This window comes from Takifugu rubripes, chromosome 4 (genome assembly GCF_901000725.2).
Source record: "Takifugu rubripes chromosome 4, fTakRub1.2, whole genome shotgun sequence".
NCBI classification, from domain to species: domain Eukaryota; kingdom Metazoa; phylum Chordata; class Actinopteri; order Tetraodontiformes; family Tetraodontidae; genus Takifugu; species Takifugu rubripes.
Genome location: NC_042288.1, coordinates 9,897,969 through 9,915,559, shown reverse-complemented (window position 1 = coordinate 9,915,559; position 17,591 = coordinate 9,897,969). Strand labels below are relative to the sequence as shown.

The following is a 17,591-nucleotide window of genomic DNA, read 5'->3' as shown; positions in this document are numbered from 1 at the left end:
GTCTTGATCCATTTACAGCCCACTAACAGCTTGAGATGATCCTGATGCGTGATTTCCCCAGAGGAGGAGGGATAGGCGCGAAGAGTGTTGGTGTACACCGCCCTGCCGTCCTCAAACTGTCCAAGGTAGGAGACTTTCAAATGTAGCGATAACATACCAGAGAATTATTGTAACATATTCTCTCTGAAAGGATGCAAGGTGTTACCGTTTTGATGTTGCCACAGGTGTCAATGGGGAAAACAAAGGTCACGTCATATCTGGAGATCTGGGGTCTGCATTGAGGGTCATTTAGGTACACGCTGCTGCCGTCATAGCCGAGAGAGTTCAGGTAAGCCCTGCTGATCACAATGGTCATGTTGCCTAAACAAACGACTCGACCTGCAACAGAAAAGCTAATTAGTCAAAAATGGAGCCAATAGAGCCGATTTCAGTCTCATTCAGACAAGGAGGCATCATTCTGCTCCTTAAGACCCGATGTCAACACAGTCCTGTGATTGACGAGAGGGTTTTACACAACCTGTCCAAAAGCACCCATGTGACCAAGTCACTTCCTCTTTGCCTTTCTCGCCTCATTCAGGAGACTGTAAGCGTGTTGGTAGAAGCTTTGCTGTGCGCCAAAACATAAATCAATCCATTGGTTTGGTGGAGGTGTTGTCCCTGTGAACTGTGTGGTTCATCTGTTGAGTGAGTTTCTGTTGCAGCATTAGCTGGTGTTTTTCATTCCTCTGTTAATTTGATGCTTTGAAATTACTTCTCTTGACCACTGCAGAGGTGAGATTCTATTCTTAATTAATGTTTCTTTGCTTTCTTTAATCCTGCAGCCGTGCACTCAGCGAAGCTTTGTTTTAGAAGCTAGCTTGCCGTGGTTCTCTCACCTGTCTACTGTGCGATGATTCACCTGAGAAGTGGGCGTAATGCGTCATTGAAGCAGTGTGACCACACAAGGGAAGGCTTTCAGTTCAGTGCCAATACATTGTAGTGCGGCACAAGGGGGTGGGGTGGGGGTGTTACTTGTAATACTTAAAGTTTTTGTACCTTAAATGTTTAAAGTGAATGAAATCATCCAGAATTGTATAAATAACGATAGAAGAGTGTCCCGAAAAATGACGTTTTGACCTGGTAAAGGTCTTATTCATGCAAAGCACTTGAAATAACTAAGAGCTGGCTTGCTGTGATGGCTGCAAAGAGATGGTTCATCTTTGATGCTTGAAGTGGGTCAGCGTGAGGGATAGGATTTGGGTTAGAGTGGTTAGGGTTTTGAGTTAGAAGTTGGGTTTAGGGTTAGTCCTAGGTTTCAAGGGGGTTAGGGTTTTGGGTTAGGAATCTGGTAAGGTTCGGGTAGACTGAGGGTTGGTTAGGGTTTAGTATTTAGGATTAGGGTTGAGTGATCCATAGTGATGCGTATGAATTTTGTTTGTTCACACATCAAAGGTATAACAGTTATTAAAATTTTACAGTACTACAGAATTTTATCTACTAATTTACAGGAAGAATTTTGTCCACTTTCAGTTCCTCAATCATACCTGAATTTGCTGGCAGAGAGCTGGTGAACTCAGCTTTAAAGCCTCTAGCAACCACAGAGCTGTCGGTCCTGAAGAGTACCGTTAAGTAGTTGGAGGAAGAGCGGAAGGAGGTCACGGTTTTGTTGCACAACTTGCCCAAAAGCGGTGAGCCAACAGAGGGTCCATCATAAACAGCAACATAATCACAGGAGCAGCAGTTCTCCAATCTAATTTTTTCAAAAAGATGAACAAAAACAACAAAGTATCTTCAAACCATTGCAGAGAGTATTAGTGATCCCAAAAATGGGAGATGTTATTTGCTCACTCCATGAATCTAAAGGACAGGAAGACTTTTTGGTCGTTTTGTACTCTGAGCTGCCAGGTACAGTAGGAATTGCTGTAGTAATAGCCTGGGTGGTTCGGGCTGGTGAAGGTGCCAGAGTGAGACAGATATTTTTCACAGCTGTTTCCTGATGCAGAATGCAGAAGATGTGTTACAGGCTGTGGGTCTTGAAATAATGTAACAGTGGAAGAGTCACAGATGTGTAGGCAGATGTGTGTACCTGTGGTTGGTGGTGTAGGTCCAGTGGTTGAGTTTTGGCAGTAATCTGTGAAAAATGGAAGAGAACGAAGATGTTGACATCTCTTTTCCTTACATTCTGAGGCCTCTTGTTCATTCCACACCTCAACAAATACATGCATGGGACGGATGATATACTGTAGTTTACACAGCTGGCAGTTGTTGTTATGAAGAGACTAAACATTAGATAAGTAGGCATTAAAGAACTTTCAGTCATTACTTACAGTTGTAATCACGGCAACAGTTGCCATAGTAGCGACAGGAACTCGCACAGGAGCAGCTCCCCATGTGATTACCACAGTTGTATCGACATGACGGCTGTGGAGTTGTTGCTGAGGGGTAGACTGGTGTGGTGGGAGCCGGTGTAGATGTGTTTACGCAGTAATCTGTCAGATGATTAATAATAAATATAGGTTTGCATTGCAAACAACTTTTTTGACAGTTATTCTCATTGAAGGAAAGTGAATATCGTCTGTGTCGTTGTGTCTTCTAACAATACTTACTGTTGTAGTCAGGACAACAGCTCCCCCAGTACTGACAGCTTGAAGAACAAGAACAGTTTCCAACGTAGTGTCCACAGTTGAACCTGCAAGACCCACTGGCTGCAGAAACAACAGGTGAAACACTGTTAATAGAAACTACATAGAATATATAGAAACATAGACACTCTGGATTGTGCAACAGGACCAACAGGACCTACACACTATTCGGTAGTGAGCACGGAATCCCTGGCTGGTCACACTGCTGTCACTCTGGAAGTACACAGTCAGATAGGCACCAGTGGAGTGGAAGGTGGCACGTTGGGAACCACATAATCTCCCCAGAAACCGGCTACTACTACTGTAGCCATCATAGACGTTAATAGCATCAAAAGCACAAGAGAAGTGATTCTCTATGCTGTAAAAGAAGAAGAGAGGTTTGCATTAAATGTTTAAAATATAATCATCCTCATCACAGGAGCCTCCAGGACAATCGATGCTGCTTACTTTACATAAGAGAACTCCAGTTCTATGATGCTCCGTCCTGGCCTGATGTACCAGTAACATCTTGCATTGTTTGGGTATGAAGATGGATAGTTGGGGCTGTAAAAAGTTCCAGAACTTCCATATAGGTAGCCACCACACAGTGCACCTAAATTTAATCAGAAGCATAAATACGAACAATAAATAAGAAATAGTAAATTAGGACAGTCTGAAAATAAGAGCTGGTAAAGCAGCTATCAAACACAATAAAGTATGCAACATGTGATATTTATAACTAAAATGATCCAGTGGCATGATGGCCATCGATACCTGTATTGTTTGATGTTTCTGTGGTTCCCAGGTCCTGTGTGGTACTTGATGCAGTGCTTGATGGGCAGTAATCTATCAAAGAATACAGTTACCTAGGTCTCAATAATATTTAATTCAAATTATGTGTCTCTATATTGGGAATAACAGACAAACATTGCTGACACAATGTGGTGTCTTCCCCAATGAGCTTACAGCTATGTGATACTTACAGTAGTAATCACGGCAACAGTTGCCATAGTAGCGACAGGAACTCGCACAAGAGCAGCTCCCCATGTGAGAACCACAGTTGTATCGACATGACGGCTGTGGAGTTGTTGCTGAGGGGTAGACTGGTGTGGTGGGAGCCGGTGTAGATGTGTTTACGCAGTAATCTGTCAGATGATTAACAATAAATATAGGTTTGCATTGCAAACAACTTTTTTGACAGTTATTCTCATTGAAGGAAAGTGAATATCGTCTGTGTCGTTGTGTCTTCTAACAATACTTACTGTTGTAGTCAGGACAACAGCTCCCCCAGTACTGACAGCTTGAAGAACAAGAACAGTTTCCAACCTGGTGTCCACAGTTGAACCTGCAAGACCCACTGGCTGCAGAAACAACAGGTGAAACACTGTTAATAAAAACTACATAGAATATATAGAAACATAGACACTCTGGATTGTGCAACAGGACCAACAGGACCTACACACTATTCGGTAGTGAGCACGGAATCCCTGGCTGGTCACAATGTTGTCACTCTTGAAGTACACAGTCAGATAGGCACCAGTGGAGTGGAAGGTGGCACGTTGGGAGCCACATAATCTCCCCAGAAGCCGGCTACCACTATTGTAGCCATCATAGACATTAATAGCATCATAACTACAGGAGAAGTGACTCTCAACGCTGTAAAAGAAGAAGAGAGGTTTGCATTAAATGTTTAAAATATAATCATCCTCATCACAGGAGCCTCCAGGACAATCGATGCTGCTTACTTTACATAAGAGAACTCCAGTTCTATGATGCTCCGTCCTGGCCTGATGTACCAGGAACATCTTGCATTGTTTGGGTATGAATATGGATAGTTGGGGCTATAAAAAGTTCCAGAACTTCCATATAGGTAGCCACCACACGGTGCACCTGAATTTATTCAGAAGCATAAATACGAACAATAAATAAGAAATAGTAAATTAGGACAGTCTGAAAATAAGAGCTGATAAAACAGCTATCAAACACAATAAAGTATGCAACATGTGATATTTATAACTAAAATGATCCAGTGGCATGATGGCCATCCATACCTGTGGTGTTTGATGTTTCTGTGGTTCCCAGGTCCTGTGTGGTACTTGATGCAGTGCTTGATGGGCAGTAATCTATCAAAGAATACAGTTACGAAGGTCTCAATAATATTTAATTCAAATTATGTGTCTTTATATTGGGAATAACAGACAAACATTGCTGACACAATGTGGTGTCTTCCCCAATGAGCTTACAGCTACGTGATACTTACAGTTGTAATCACGGCAACAGTTGCCATAGTAGCGACAGGAACTCGCACAGGAGCAGCTCCCCATGTGATTACCACAGTTGTATCGACATGACGGCTGTGGAGTTGAATTGGTTCCCAGGTCCTGTGTGGTACTTGATGCAGTGCTTGATGGGCAGTAATCTATCAAAGAATACAGTTACGAAGGTCTCAATAATATTTAATTCAAATTATGTGTCTTTATATTGGGAATAACAGACAAACATTGCTGACACAATGTGGTGTCTTCCCCAATGAGCTTACGGCTACGTGATACTTACAGTAGTAATCACGGCAACAGTTGCCATAGTAGCGACAGGAACTCGCACAGGAGCAGCTCCCCATGTGAGAACCACAGTTGTATCGACATGACGGCTGTGGAGTTGAATTGGTTCCCAGGTCCTGTGTGGTACTTGATGCAGTGCTTGATGGGCAGTAATCTATCAAAGAATACAGTTACGAAGGTCTCAATAATATTTAATTCAAATGATGTGTCTCTATATCAGGAATAACAGACAAACATTGCTGACACAATGTGGTGTCTTCCCCAATGAGCTTACAGCTACGTGATACTTACAGTTGTAATCACGGCAACAGTTGCCATAGTAGCGACAGGAACTAGCACAGGAGCAGCTCCCCATGTGATTACCACAGTTGTATCGACATGACGGCTGTGGAGTTGAATTGGTTCCCAGGTCCTGTGTGGTACTTGATGCAGTGCTTGATGGGCAGTAATCTATCAAAGAATACAGTTACGAAGGTCTCAATAATATTTAATTCAAATTATGTGTCTTTATATTGGGAATAACAGACAAACATTGCTGACACAATGTGGTGTCTTCCCCAATGAGCTTACAGCTACGTGATACTTACAGTTGTAATCACGGCAACAGTTGCCATAGTAGCGACAGGAACTAGCACAGGAGCAGCTCCCCATGTGATTACCACAGTTGTATCGACATGTCGGCTGTGGAGTTGAATTGGTTCCCAGGTCCTGTGTGGTACTTGATGCAGTGCTTGATGGGCAGTAATCTATCAAAGAATACAGTTACGAAGGTCTCAATAATATTTAATTCAAATGATGTGTCTCTATATCAGGAATAACAGACAAACATTGCTGACACAATGTGGTGTCTTCCCCAATGAGCTTACAGCTACGTGATACTTACAGTTGTAATCACGGCAACAGTTGCCATAGTAGCGACAGGAACTCGCACAGGAGCAGCTCCCCATGTGATTACCACATTTGTATCGACATGACGGCTGTGGAGTTGAATTGGTTCCCAGGTCCTGTGTGGTACTTGATGCAGTGCTTGATGGGCAGTAATCTATCAAAGAATACAGTTACGAAGGTCTCAATAATATTTAATTCAAATTATGTGTCTTTATATTGGGAATAACAGACAAACATTGCTGACACAATGTGGTGTCTTCCCCAATGAGTTTACGGCTACGTGATACTTACAGTAGTAATCACGGCAACAGTTGCCATAGTAGCGACAGGAACTCGCACAGGAGCAGCTCCCCATGTGATTACCACATTTGTATCGACATGACGGCTGTGGAGTTGAATTGGTTCCCAGGTCCTGTGTGGTACTTGATGCAGTGCTTGATGGGCAGTAATCTATCAAAGAATACAGTTACGTAGGTCTCAATAATATTTAATTCAAATGATGTGTCTCTATATCAGGAATAACAGACAAACATTGCTGACACAATGTGGTGTCTTCCCCAATGAGCTTACAGCTACGTGATACTTACAGTTGTAATCACGGCAACAGTTGCCATAGTAGCGACAGGAACTCGCACAGGAGCAGCTCCCCATGTGATAACCACATTTGTATCGACATGACGGCTGTGGAGTTGAATTGGTTCCCAGGTCCTGTGTGGTACTTGATGCAGTGCTTGATGGGCAGTAATCTATCAAAGAAACCAATAGGCACAAAAAATTAGATTTTCATTATTTTGTAAAGGAGACCTGCAGCTGCATGATACTTACAGGAGTAATCACGGCAACAGTTGCCATAGTACTGACAAGAGCTCCTGCAGGAGCAGCTTCCCATGTGAGTGTTGCAGTTATGCTGACATGACGGCTGTGGAGTTGTTGCTGAGGAGTGCTGAGCTAAGAAATACAAGAGGGTTAACTGACCATATTGTTCTTGGTGATGAAGACTGCAATGAGGAGAATTTAGGAAATTATTGCAATTTAAAACCTACAAAATGCAATCATGTACATGCTAAAATCAAAGCAATAACAATGTTACTATGTGTGGATATTGTGCTGTTATTTTACTTACTCCACGAGGCAGTTGTGTAATAAGCTGGTGCATTGGAAGAAAGATAGGAAATCACTTTTAAAGTAAATAGCCAATCACTCTATAAAATATAGAAATTAAAATTTTGTATTATATAATTCCAATAATGTCAAAAACAAGAACATTTGAACAATACCTTGCACCCCACATGAGGCGATCAAGCCACAAAGAACCAGCTGCGTCCACATGGTGAAGTTGTTCACCTTCTGCTTCAAACACTCCACACCAGTATTGCAACTTATATAGCCAGCAGCCAGTATAGAAACAGCAGCAATAAATAATCTTCTGACATCATTTGTGACAAGAATGGATTACTATGTGAAATCCTTGAGAAAGGCACACATGGTTATCAATCATAAAGTGGATGTGAAAGTTGTTTCAGGATGTTTTTTAGGATATTTGTTTAGGACTTTCAAGCAGGACTTTAGGTTCATTGCAAAAGTACTAACTTTATGGTTCATGACCTTGACCTTAAGATCATTATTCCGGATCTGTCAACTTTTCTGTGCAAAATAATCTGGACCATTCTGTCTGACATCCTTTGGGTCCACAATTTCAAGAACAGGAGACAAAACACCAAAGGTAGCACAGTCTGTGCAGCCGCCATCATGCAGTCCCTGTGGAGACCTCTGTGGTGTCTCTGAGATGTCTCCAGGAGGACTTAGCTTTGGGTCGAAAACACCTCTGTCACATTAGCCAGCCTTCCTCTGTAGAAACATGGCCCAACACTCCTGCAGCTAGGCCGGACGTCACTCACCATCTGGGCCCTCAGCTGGATCAAAGGAGGGACTAAACAACCCCCTGTGATGGTTTGGTCATGCTAGACATATACCCCTTGGTCATCCCCCCACATACTGGATCAAGTGAGATTTCATCCTTTTCATGAATAACCCAAAGTTTCATTGTCACATAACTGTTGTGCTGTTTCATTGACATAAAACTTGATCTGTAAAACACTTGACATCATGGTGAGAAAACTGAGCTTGTCTAACACTGTTGATTCAGGTGTGAGAAAAGGATTTTCTTTATTATCGTCCCCGGATGTCCGAATGAGTTCCTTGATTAATATACAATCATTCAAAACATTATAGAGGTTCTTTGATATCATAAACATGGTTTCCACATGAAAGAAAATAAAATGCATTTGAGTAAAATATTTTACAGATGTTTAGAACTTTTAAGGTAATATTTATCATACATTTTTAAATATTCATTTAATTTGCACTGATCTAATTTTGTTGACTGCAGAGCCCCCATTTCAGACCTACTGTGGTTAATCATTAACCTGAATGGGAGGGTCGTGTCTGGCTGACCAACATTAAGAGAGAATATGAGCCAAGAGCTCATTCAGCAGCAGCAGCAGCAGCAGCAGCAACAGCAGCAGCAGCACAGCAGCACAGCAGCAGCAGCAGCAGCAGCAGCAGCAGCAGCAGCAGCAGCAGCGCAGCAGCAGCAGCAGCAGCAGCAGCAGCAGCAGCAGCAGCAGCAGCAGCACAAACTGTTGGGCACTAGGCGGATCAAGTCAATAAGTTCTCCCAGGAGCTGCTGCATTAACAGGAAGACTACCTCCAGAGTCACAGATCCAGTCTTGGTTCTGTCATGGCTCTGTCATGTCAGCCCTCCTTTATGTGCAGAATTCTGGCCCAACGCCCTGGCAGCCTGGTTGGATGGCTTTGACATCAGGATTCTCAGCCAGATCAAGACAGTGACCAATCAACCACCTCTATCTCAATTGTGTTCGTATGGTCATGCCAGCCACGTACCCCTCAGTCATTGCACACATACCATAATAGATCACCACCAAGCTGGCTGATCACATCCCAGAGGTGGCCCTGGCACCCTGTGATGCCTCGGACTGTGAGTCTGAAAGAAGCTCACCATCTTGTCCAAAACAGACCCACTGAGAGTCGATTGGTGAACCTGTTTGGATCTGTGCAACTACAGAAAGAGGATTAAAGAGAAATAAAATAAGTTATATAGAACTTAAATCTGCTTCTCGCTCTGAACATATATAACACAAATAATAATTTACTGTCACACAAAATTTGAAATTTAAAGCTCAAATGAGGTGTCAGCATTTCCAATAACTCAAAAGTTATTGCCAGATTGCTTTTGTGCCGTTTCAGTGACATAAAACTTGACCTGTAAAACACTTGACATCATGGTGAGAAAACTGAGCTTGTCTCACACTGTTGATTCAGGTGTGAGAAAAGGATTTTCTTTACGATAATTTCCGGATGTCTGAATGAGGACATTGATTATTTACATTACATAAAACCATGAAAGAGGGTGGTTGATGTCATAAGCATGGTCTCCGCATTCAACAAATTAAAATACATTTAATTGAAATTATCTGCAGGTGTTTAGAACGTTTAAGGTAATATTTATCATACATATTTAAATACAGTATTCATTTAATTTGCACTGATCTAATTTTGTTGACTGCAGAGCCCCCATTTCAGACCTACTGGGGTTAATCATTAACCTGAATGGGAGGGTCGTGTCTGGCTGACCAATATTAAGAGAGAATATGAGCCAAGAGCTCATTCAGCAGCAGCAGCAGCAGCAGCAGCAGCACAAACTTTAATTATTTTAACCCATCGGAAATACATTCAGCGGTCATTTTAGGAAAATGCAATATTTTACCCTATAATTAACTCAATATAATAAAATGAAATATTAATGTCAATAATAATACAACAATAATTACTTATTACCTAAAATAATTAGTGTCCCTTGACATTTTCAAGCCAAGACGTGATGGCACATTCTCAAGTCATATTCCGCTGTAGTGAAAACATTTAATAAAGCAATTTTTCATCAAAAAATAGATCCAGAGCTCCTTTTCATCTTTGTAAATATTATTTTACTGAGATTGTGTCACCTGGTGAGGAACAGACGATTCCGAAGAACATTTTTAAATGAGGGGCAGGGGATCAGTGAAGATTGATTGATTTATTTTTTTTACACATTTATGTTGTAATATTTTAAGATGATCATATTGGACCCCAACTGAAAAAAAAAAAATCTTATTTCTAAAAATGTCATATATCAAACTGCACAGTAGAAATTACGTTAAAAAATGTATCCCATCGGTATCACGTGATACCGTTAAGGCTGATGGGATACATTTTCCGAGTTTGGGCGCTCACTCGTACACTACTCTTCGCAGTGCATTGTGGGATATATTGAGTGCACTACATAGGGTACAGCGATGCTCACTAACAATTCGGACACCATTTCAAAATGGCGACCACACTATTGAGTGCACTATGTAGGGTATAGGGGGTGGTTTCGGAAACAGCCAATGTCTTTAGGACCACCTCTTGTCACCCTGCTCACCAGTAACAGGGGCATCAATAATGGCTGCCTTATGTTCTTTCACTGTGTATTACATTCTCAGATAAAGCTGAATGTTGCAGCCTTTCGGTGATCACTTTTCCTTCTGGGATGGAAAATTGTTTGATTGTGTTATGAACTAATCAAATTTATAAGTGAAGTTTTTCCTAAATGAGCTTCTGCATTTTATGGTTTATTATTAGGTTTTGATTGCTGCCCATTTATGTGCATGACAATGAAAATATGAAAAACACAAAGACTTTGCCTTTTCATGATGCTTTTAATCAGAGGAAGAAATGATTATATACTTCAATTCCATGTTGGACAAGAAAGAGAGAAAAACAGATCTGATTTGTTAAAATGAATGGAAATGCAAGTTTCCCTCTCAGGCCCCCTCCTGGGTCTCTTCATTCTTCCTTCCTCTTCTTAAAGCCTGATGAAAGAAAGAGTGGTATCAGTCAACTGAAGCATAATTACACAGAAAAATCAAGGGGAAAAAGGATTCAGACCTTTGAGTTGAATGGGGCCAGCGACCAGTGTCTGGCTCTCGTGATGAGACTGCAGGTCTCTGGTCTTACGTCTCACGCAACCACGGCGACAGCGAGAGTTGGTGTCACTGTCCTGGCAGATCAGCACCTTGCACTGAAGATACACAGACTCGCCGGCTCGCAGAAACTGGAAGGCTCTAAAACCGAAGCGGGCGTAGTGTTTGAAGCCAGATGCGTAGACTTCATAAGTGCTGTCTGCAGCGCATCTACAGGTGAAACAGAGGTTGTTACGTCCTGCTGCTGCCAGAAAGGACCCAGTAAAATTTAAAGACCTTAATTTGAAACATTCTGTTAAAAGTGCATTCTTACCCATTGCGAACCAAATAATAAGCTCTGGTTTGGAAGTCGTGGGGTGAAGGTGAGGCCACGCAGGTATCAATAAAGAGAACCAAAGAACTGTCATTATTCTTCAGTTCCACTTGAATGAACAATTCCTCATTGAGCAAGACCTCATATGGAACTTGAGTAACCTGAGATTGCAGGAGATCAAAACAATCAGCACTCTTGTGGAATAGATTGAAGAAGGATCCACTTTTACATGGCGTGCACCCTTGATTTCCACACCTTGTATATGAAACTGCTGGATGTGTAGAAATGCATGCTGGTGGTGAATCTGCCTGTGCCTGTGATGCTGCTGTTATCACGATGTTCGATGAGATACATGATCTGTGATATCGAGTCTTGATCCATTTTACAGCCCACTAACAGCTTGAGATGATCCTGACGCGTGATTTCCCCAGAGGAGGAGGGATAGGCGCGAAGAGTGTTGGTGTACACCGCCCTGCCGTCCTCAAACTGTCCAAGGTAGGAGACTTTCAAATGTAGCGATAACATACCAGAGAATTATTGTATCATATTCTCTCTGAAAGGATGCAAGGTGTTACCGTTTTGATGTTGCCACAGGTGTCAATGGGGAAAACAAAGGTCACGTCATATCTGGAGATCTGGGGTCTGCATTGAGGGTCATTTAGGTACACGCTGCTGCCGTCATAGCCGAGAGAGTTCAGGTAAGCCCTGCTGATCACAATGGTCATGTTGTCTGAACAAACGACTCGACCTGCAAGAGAAAAGCTAATTAGTCAAAAATTGAGCAAATGGCTATTTTTCATTTCCACTCATGCTAATTTCCCTGATGGACACCCCCTAAAGGGATCAATAAAGTACTCTTGAATCTTGATAGAGAGTAGTTTACTAAGATATCAACGGTGCAACAGTACAACATTACAATTTTACAAGACTCCAATCCTTTATCAGTACTATTATACCCGTAGTCTTTTGTCCAATTTCAATTCCTCAATCGTACCTGAACTTGCTGGCAGAGAGCTGGTGAACTCAGCTTTAAAGCCTCTAGCAACCACAGAGCTGTCGGTCCTGAAGAGTACCGTTAAGTAGTTGGAGGAAGAGTGGAAGGAGGTCACGTTTTTGTTGCACAACTTGCCCAAAAGCGGTGAGCCAACAGAGGGTCCGTCATAAACAGCAACATAATCACAGGAGCAGCAGTTCTCCAATCTAATTTTTTCAAAAAGATTAACAAAAACAACAAGGTATCTTCAAACCATTGCAGAGAGTATTAGTGATCCCAAAAATGGGAGATGTTATTTGCTCACTCCATGAATCTAAAGGACAGGAAGACTTTTTTGTTGTGTTGTACTCTGAGCTGCCAGGTACAGTAGACATTGTTGTAGTAATAGCCTGGGTGGTTCGGGCTGGTGAAGCTGCCAGAGTGAGACAGATATTTTTCACAGCTGTTTCCTGATGCAGAATGCAGAAGATGTGTTACAGGCTGTGGGTCTTGAAATAATGTAACAGTGGAAGAGTCACAGATGTGTAGACAGATGTGTGTACCTGGTCCCTCTGTGGTTACTGGTGCCTCTGTGGTTACTGGTCCCTCAGTTGTTACTGGTCCCTCAGTGGTCACTGGTGCCTCAGTTGTAACTGGTCCCTCAGTTGTTACTGGTCCCTCAGTGGTCACTGGTGCCTCTGTGGTTACTGGTGCCTCTGTGGTTACTGGTGCCTCTGTGGTTACTGGTCCCTCAGTGGTCACTGGTGCCTCAGTTGTAACTGGTCCCTCAGTTGTTACTGGTCCCTCAGTTGTAACTGGTGCCTCTGTGGTTACTGGTGCCTCTGTGGTTACTGGTGCCTCTGTGGTTACTGGTGCCTCAGTGGTTACTGGTGCCTCTGTGGTTAATGGTACCTCAGTTGTAACTGGTGCCTCTGTGGTCACTGGTGCATCAGTGGTTACTGGTGCCTCTGTGGTTACTGGTGCCTCAGTGGTTACTGGTGCCTCTGTGGTTACTGGTGCCTCAGTGGTTACTGGTGCCTCAGTGGTCACTGGTGCCTCTGTGGTTAATGGTGCCTCAGTGGTTACTGGTGCCTCTGTGGTTACTGGTGCCTCAGTGGTTACTGGTGCCTCAGTGGTCACTGGTGCCTCTGTGGTTACTGGTGCCTCAGTTGTAACTGGTGCCTCTGTGGTTACTGGTGCTTCTGTGGTCACTGGTGCCTCAGTGGTTACTGGTGCCTCTGTGGTTACTGGTGCCTCAGTGGTTACTGGTGCCTCTGTGGTTAATGGTGCCTCAGTTGTAACTGGTGCCTCTGTGGTCACTGGTCCCTCTGTGGTTACTGGTGCTTCTGTGGTCACTGGTCCCTCAGTGGTCACTGGCCCCTCTGTGGTTACTGGTGCCTCAGTTGTAACTGGTGCCTCTGTGGTCACTGGTCCCTCTGTGGTTACTGGTGCCTCTGTGGTCACTGGTCCCTCTGTGGTTACTGGTGCTTCTGTGGTCACTGGTCCCTCAGTGGTCACTGGCCCCTCAGTTGTAACTGGTGCCTCAGTTGTAACTGGTGCCTCTGTGGTTACTGGTGCCTCAGTGGTTACCGGTGCCTCTGTGGTCACTGGTGCCTCTGTGGTTACTGGCGCCTCAGTGGTTACTGGCGCCTCAGTGGTTACTGGCGCCTCTGTGGTTACTGGTGCTTCAGTTGTAATTGGTGCCTCTGTGGTTACTGGTGCTTCAGTTGTAACTGGTGCCTCTGTGGTTACTGGTGCCTCAGTTGTAACTGGTCCCTCAGTTGTAACTGGTGCCTCAGTTGTCACTGGTGCCTCTGTGGTTACTGGTGCCTCAGTTGTCACTGGTGCCTCTGTTGTTACTGGTACCTCTGTTGTAACTGGTGCCTCAGTTGTCACTGGTGCCTCTGTTGTTACTGGTGCCTCTGTGGTTACTGGTGCCTCTGTGGTTACTGGTGCCTCAGTTGTAACTGGTGCCTCAGTTGTAACTGGTGCCTCTGTGGTTACTGGTGCCTCAGTGGTTACCGGTGCCTCTGTGGTTACTGGTGCCTCAGTGGTTACTGGCGCCTCAGTGGTTACTGGCGCCTCTGTGGTTACTGGTGCTTCAGTTGTAACTGGTGCCTCTGTGGTTACTGGTGCCTCAGTTGTTACTGGTGCCTCAGTTGTAACTGGTGCCTCTGTGGTTACTGGTGCTTCAGTTGTAACTGGTGCCTCTGTGGTTACTGGTGCCTCTGTGGTTACTGGTGCTTCAGTTGTAACTGGTGCCTCTGTGGTTACTGGTGCCTCAGTTGTTACTGGTGCCTCAGTTGTCACTGGTGCCTCTGTGGTTACTGGTGCCTCAGTTGTCACTGGTGCCTCTGTTGTTACTGGTGCCTCTGTTGTAACTGGTGCCTCAGTTGTCACTGGTGCCGCTGTTGTTACTGGTAGGTTTTTACAGTAATCTGTCAGAAAGATATGAGAAATTGACCATGTCTCTCAATGTATTTTCCCAAATCTATTAATATATATTTTTATGAAAATGTTGCGGTAATTTACAGTAGTGTCCCAATACTGGAGTAATGTTCAGTGGGACTTTATTACTGAGCTAAATTTGTCCCAGTGGAGGTACGTAAGGATTTACATGATAAACGATATAATTTAGAGTATTAATTTTGCAAAATGTAAAGATGTGGATTTTCAAATCACAACTAAAACCAAATAAAGTGGCACTGTAGCCCAAAAGATATGCTGACATTAAGGCACCTTCGTGTGAAAGCAGGAAGAATGCTGACTGAATTTATATTGACGCTGATTGAGCTCGGGTTGATGTCCTCCTATGAGGCAATAAAATTAGGGGCTAGTAGCTTTTCTAAAATCATTAAGGAAATACATTGTCATTATTTTTTCTACCACTGCTTACTGATGTAGTCTGGACAACAGGTCCCCCAGTACAGACAGCTTGTAGAACAAGAGCAGTTTCCAACCTGGTGTCCACAGTTGAACCTGCAAGACCCACTGGCTGCAGAAACAACAGGTGAAACACTGTGAATAGAAACTACATAGAATATATAGAAACATAGACACTCTGGATTGTGCAACAGGACCAACAGGACCTACACACTATTCGGTAGTTAGCACGGAATCCCTGGCTGGTCACACTGCCGTCACTCTTGAAGTACACAGTCAGATAGGCACCAGTGGAGTGGAAGGTGGCACGTTGGGAGCCACATAATCTCCCCAGAAGCCGGCTACCACTACTGTAGCCATCATAGACGTTAATAGCATCATAACTACAAGAGGAATGACTCTCAACGCTGTAAAAGAAGAAGAGAGGTTTGCATTAAATGTTTAAAATATAATCATCCTCATCACAGGAGCCTCCAGGACAATCGATGCTGCTTACTTTACATAAGAGAACTCCAGTTCTATGATGCTCCGTCCTGGCCTGATGTACCAGTAACAGCTTGCATAGTTTGGGTATGAATATGGATAGTTGGGGCTATAAAAAGTTCCAGAACTTCCATATAGGTAGCCACCACACGGGGCACCTAAATTTATTCATAAGCATGAATATTTTTAAAAAAATCAAAAGTAGAAATGAAAGCTGATAGAGAGTACTTCTGAAATACAAGAAAGCATGCATTTTGTGATGTTTATCAAATAAATAGGTTGGACTATGGTCATAAATACTTTTTATTGATGCCTCTGTGGTTCCTGGTGCCTCTGTGGTTACTGGTGCCTCAGTTGTAACTGGTGCCTCTGTGGCTACTGGTGCCACTAAATCCGAGTTTAGAGTTCAGACAGACAAAACAAGCAGGGAGCAGGCAGAGACGAAGTCAGAATACCGGAAGCTTAACTCATAAAAATTAATCTGATGACCATGTTGTTCTTGATTCTGAAAACTGTAATGAGGAGAATTAATGAAGCTGTGGAAATTTGAAACCTACAGAATGCAGTCATGTAAATGCTAAAATCAAAGCAATCATATAATATTACCATGGTTGGAAATTGTGCTGTTATTTTATTTACTTGTCCATGAGCCAGTTTTGTAATGAGCAAATATCCAGTCATTGTATGAAATATAATGTAAAAATATGATACATTTTAAATTTGTTGATTACTATTATGTCAAAAACAAGAACATTTGAACAATACCTTGCAACCCACATGAAGCGATCAAGCCACAAAGAACCAGTTGCGTCCACATGGTGAAGTTGTTCACCTTCTGCTTCAAACACTCCACACCAGTATTGTAACTTATATAGCCAGCAGCCAGTATAGAAACAGCAGCAATAAATAATCTTCTGACATCATTTGTGACAGGAATGGATTACTATGTGAAATCCTTGAGAAAGGCACACATGGTTATCAATCATAAAGTGGATGTGAAAGTTGTTTCAGGATGTTTTTTAGGATATTTGTTTAGGACTTTCAAGCAGGACTTTAGGTTCATTGCAGAATTACTAACTTGGTTCATGACCTTGACCTTAAGATCATGGTTACGGATCTGCCAACTTTTATGTGCAAAATAATCTGGACCATTCTGTCTGACATCCTTTGTGTCCACAATTTCAAGAAATGGAGACATAAAACCAAAGGTAGCACAGTCTGTGCAGCCGCCATCATGTGGTGTCACTGAGATGTCTCCAGGAGGACTTAGCTTTGGTTCTGTCATGGCTCTGTCATGTCAGCCCTCCTTTATGTGCAGAATTCTGGCCCAACGCCCTGGCAGCCTGGTTGGATGGCTTTGACATCAGGATTCTCAGCCAGATCAAGACAGTGACCAATCAACCATCTCTATCTCAATTGTGTTCGTATGGTCATGCCAGCCACGTACCCCTCAGTCATTGCACACATACCATAATAGATCACCACCAAGCTGGCTGATCACATCCCAGAGGTGGCCCTGGCACCCTGTGATGCCTCGGACTGTGAGTCTGAAAGAAGCTCACCATCTTGTCCAAAACAGACCCACTGAGAGTCGATTGGTGAACCTGTTTGGATCTGTGCAACTACAGAAAGAGGATTAAAGAGAAATAAAATAAGTTATATAGAACTTAAATCTGCTTCTCGCTCTGAACATCATTGGTCATAAACGTTGAAATTATATGTACAGTTATGACTGATCCATTCACTCGAAAACTAACTACTAACTAACTAAATAATAATTTACTGTCACACAAAATTTGAAATTCAAAGCTCAAATGAGGTGTCAGCATTTCCAATAACTCAAAAGTTATTGCCAGATTGCTTTTG

At 42.9% G+C, this 17,591-nt stretch overlaps 1 protein-coding gene and 3 long non-coding RNA genes across 4 annotated transcripts in view; 2 read left to right on the top strand and 2 right to left on the bottom strand.

Moving 5' to 3' along the window:
• Positions 1–7,392, bottom strand: part of LOC101078735 (cubilin-like) — a 78,500-nt gene extending 71,108 nt beyond the window's left edge. The window contains exons 1-15 of the mRNA XM_029835161.1: positions 7,327–7,392; positions 7,173–7,196; positions 6,875–6,997; positions 6,637–6,795; positions 6,341–6,499; positions 6,045–6,203; positions 5,749–5,907; positions 5,453–5,611; positions 5,157–5,315; positions 4,861–5,019; positions 4,652–4,723; positions 4,346–4,490; positions 4,060–4,256; positions 3,863–3,961; positions 3,648–3,745 (exon numbers count right to left, since the gene is read on the bottom strand). Of these exons, the coding sequence (XP_029691021.1) occupies positions 3,648–3,745; positions 3,863–3,961; positions 4,060–4,256; positions 4,346–4,490; positions 4,652–4,723; positions 4,861–5,019; positions 5,157–5,315; positions 5,453–5,611; positions 5,749–5,907; positions 6,045–6,203; positions 6,341–6,499; positions 6,637–6,795; positions 6,875–6,997; positions 7,173–7,196; positions 7,327–7,378 (1,923 nt within the window). The 5' untranslated portion in view covers positions 7,379–7,392. The remainder of the gene's footprint in view (positions 1–3,647; positions 3,746–3,862; positions 3,962–4,059; positions 4,257–4,345; positions 4,491–4,651; positions 4,724–4,860; positions 5,020–5,156; positions 5,316–5,452; positions 5,612–5,748; positions 5,908–6,044; positions 6,204–6,340; positions 6,500–6,636; positions 6,796–6,874; positions 6,998–7,172; positions 7,197–7,326) is intronic.
• The window catches only part of LOC115249549 (uncharacterized), a 41,354-nt gene extending 31,536 nt beyond the window's left edge, over positions 1–9,818 (top strand). The window contains exons 5-7 of the long non-coding RNA XR_003888228.1: positions 19–125; positions 225–328; positions 9,639–9,818. This is a non-coding gene — a long non-coding RNA (uncharacterized lncRNA). The remainder of the gene's footprint in view (positions 1–18; positions 126–224; positions 329–9,638) is intronic.
• Positions 639–8,030, top strand: LOC115249550 (uncharacterized). The gene is made up of 3 exons (XR_003888230.1): positions 639–771; positions 1,091–1,093; positions 7,773–8,030. It is a non-coding gene; the product is annotated as an uncharacterized lncRNA (long non-coding RNA).
• Positions 9,819–14,631: 4,813 nt separating the features above from the next.
• Positions 14,632–15,848, bottom strand: LOC105419342 (uncharacterized). The gene is made up of 4 exons (XR_003888229.1): positions 15,739–15,848; positions 15,453–15,649; positions 15,256–15,354; positions 14,632–14,797 (listed from the first exon to the last, which is right to left on the bottom strand). It is a non-coding gene; the product is annotated as an uncharacterized lncRNA (long non-coding RNA).
• Between the last annotated feature and the right edge of the window lie 1,743 nt (positions 15,849–17,591).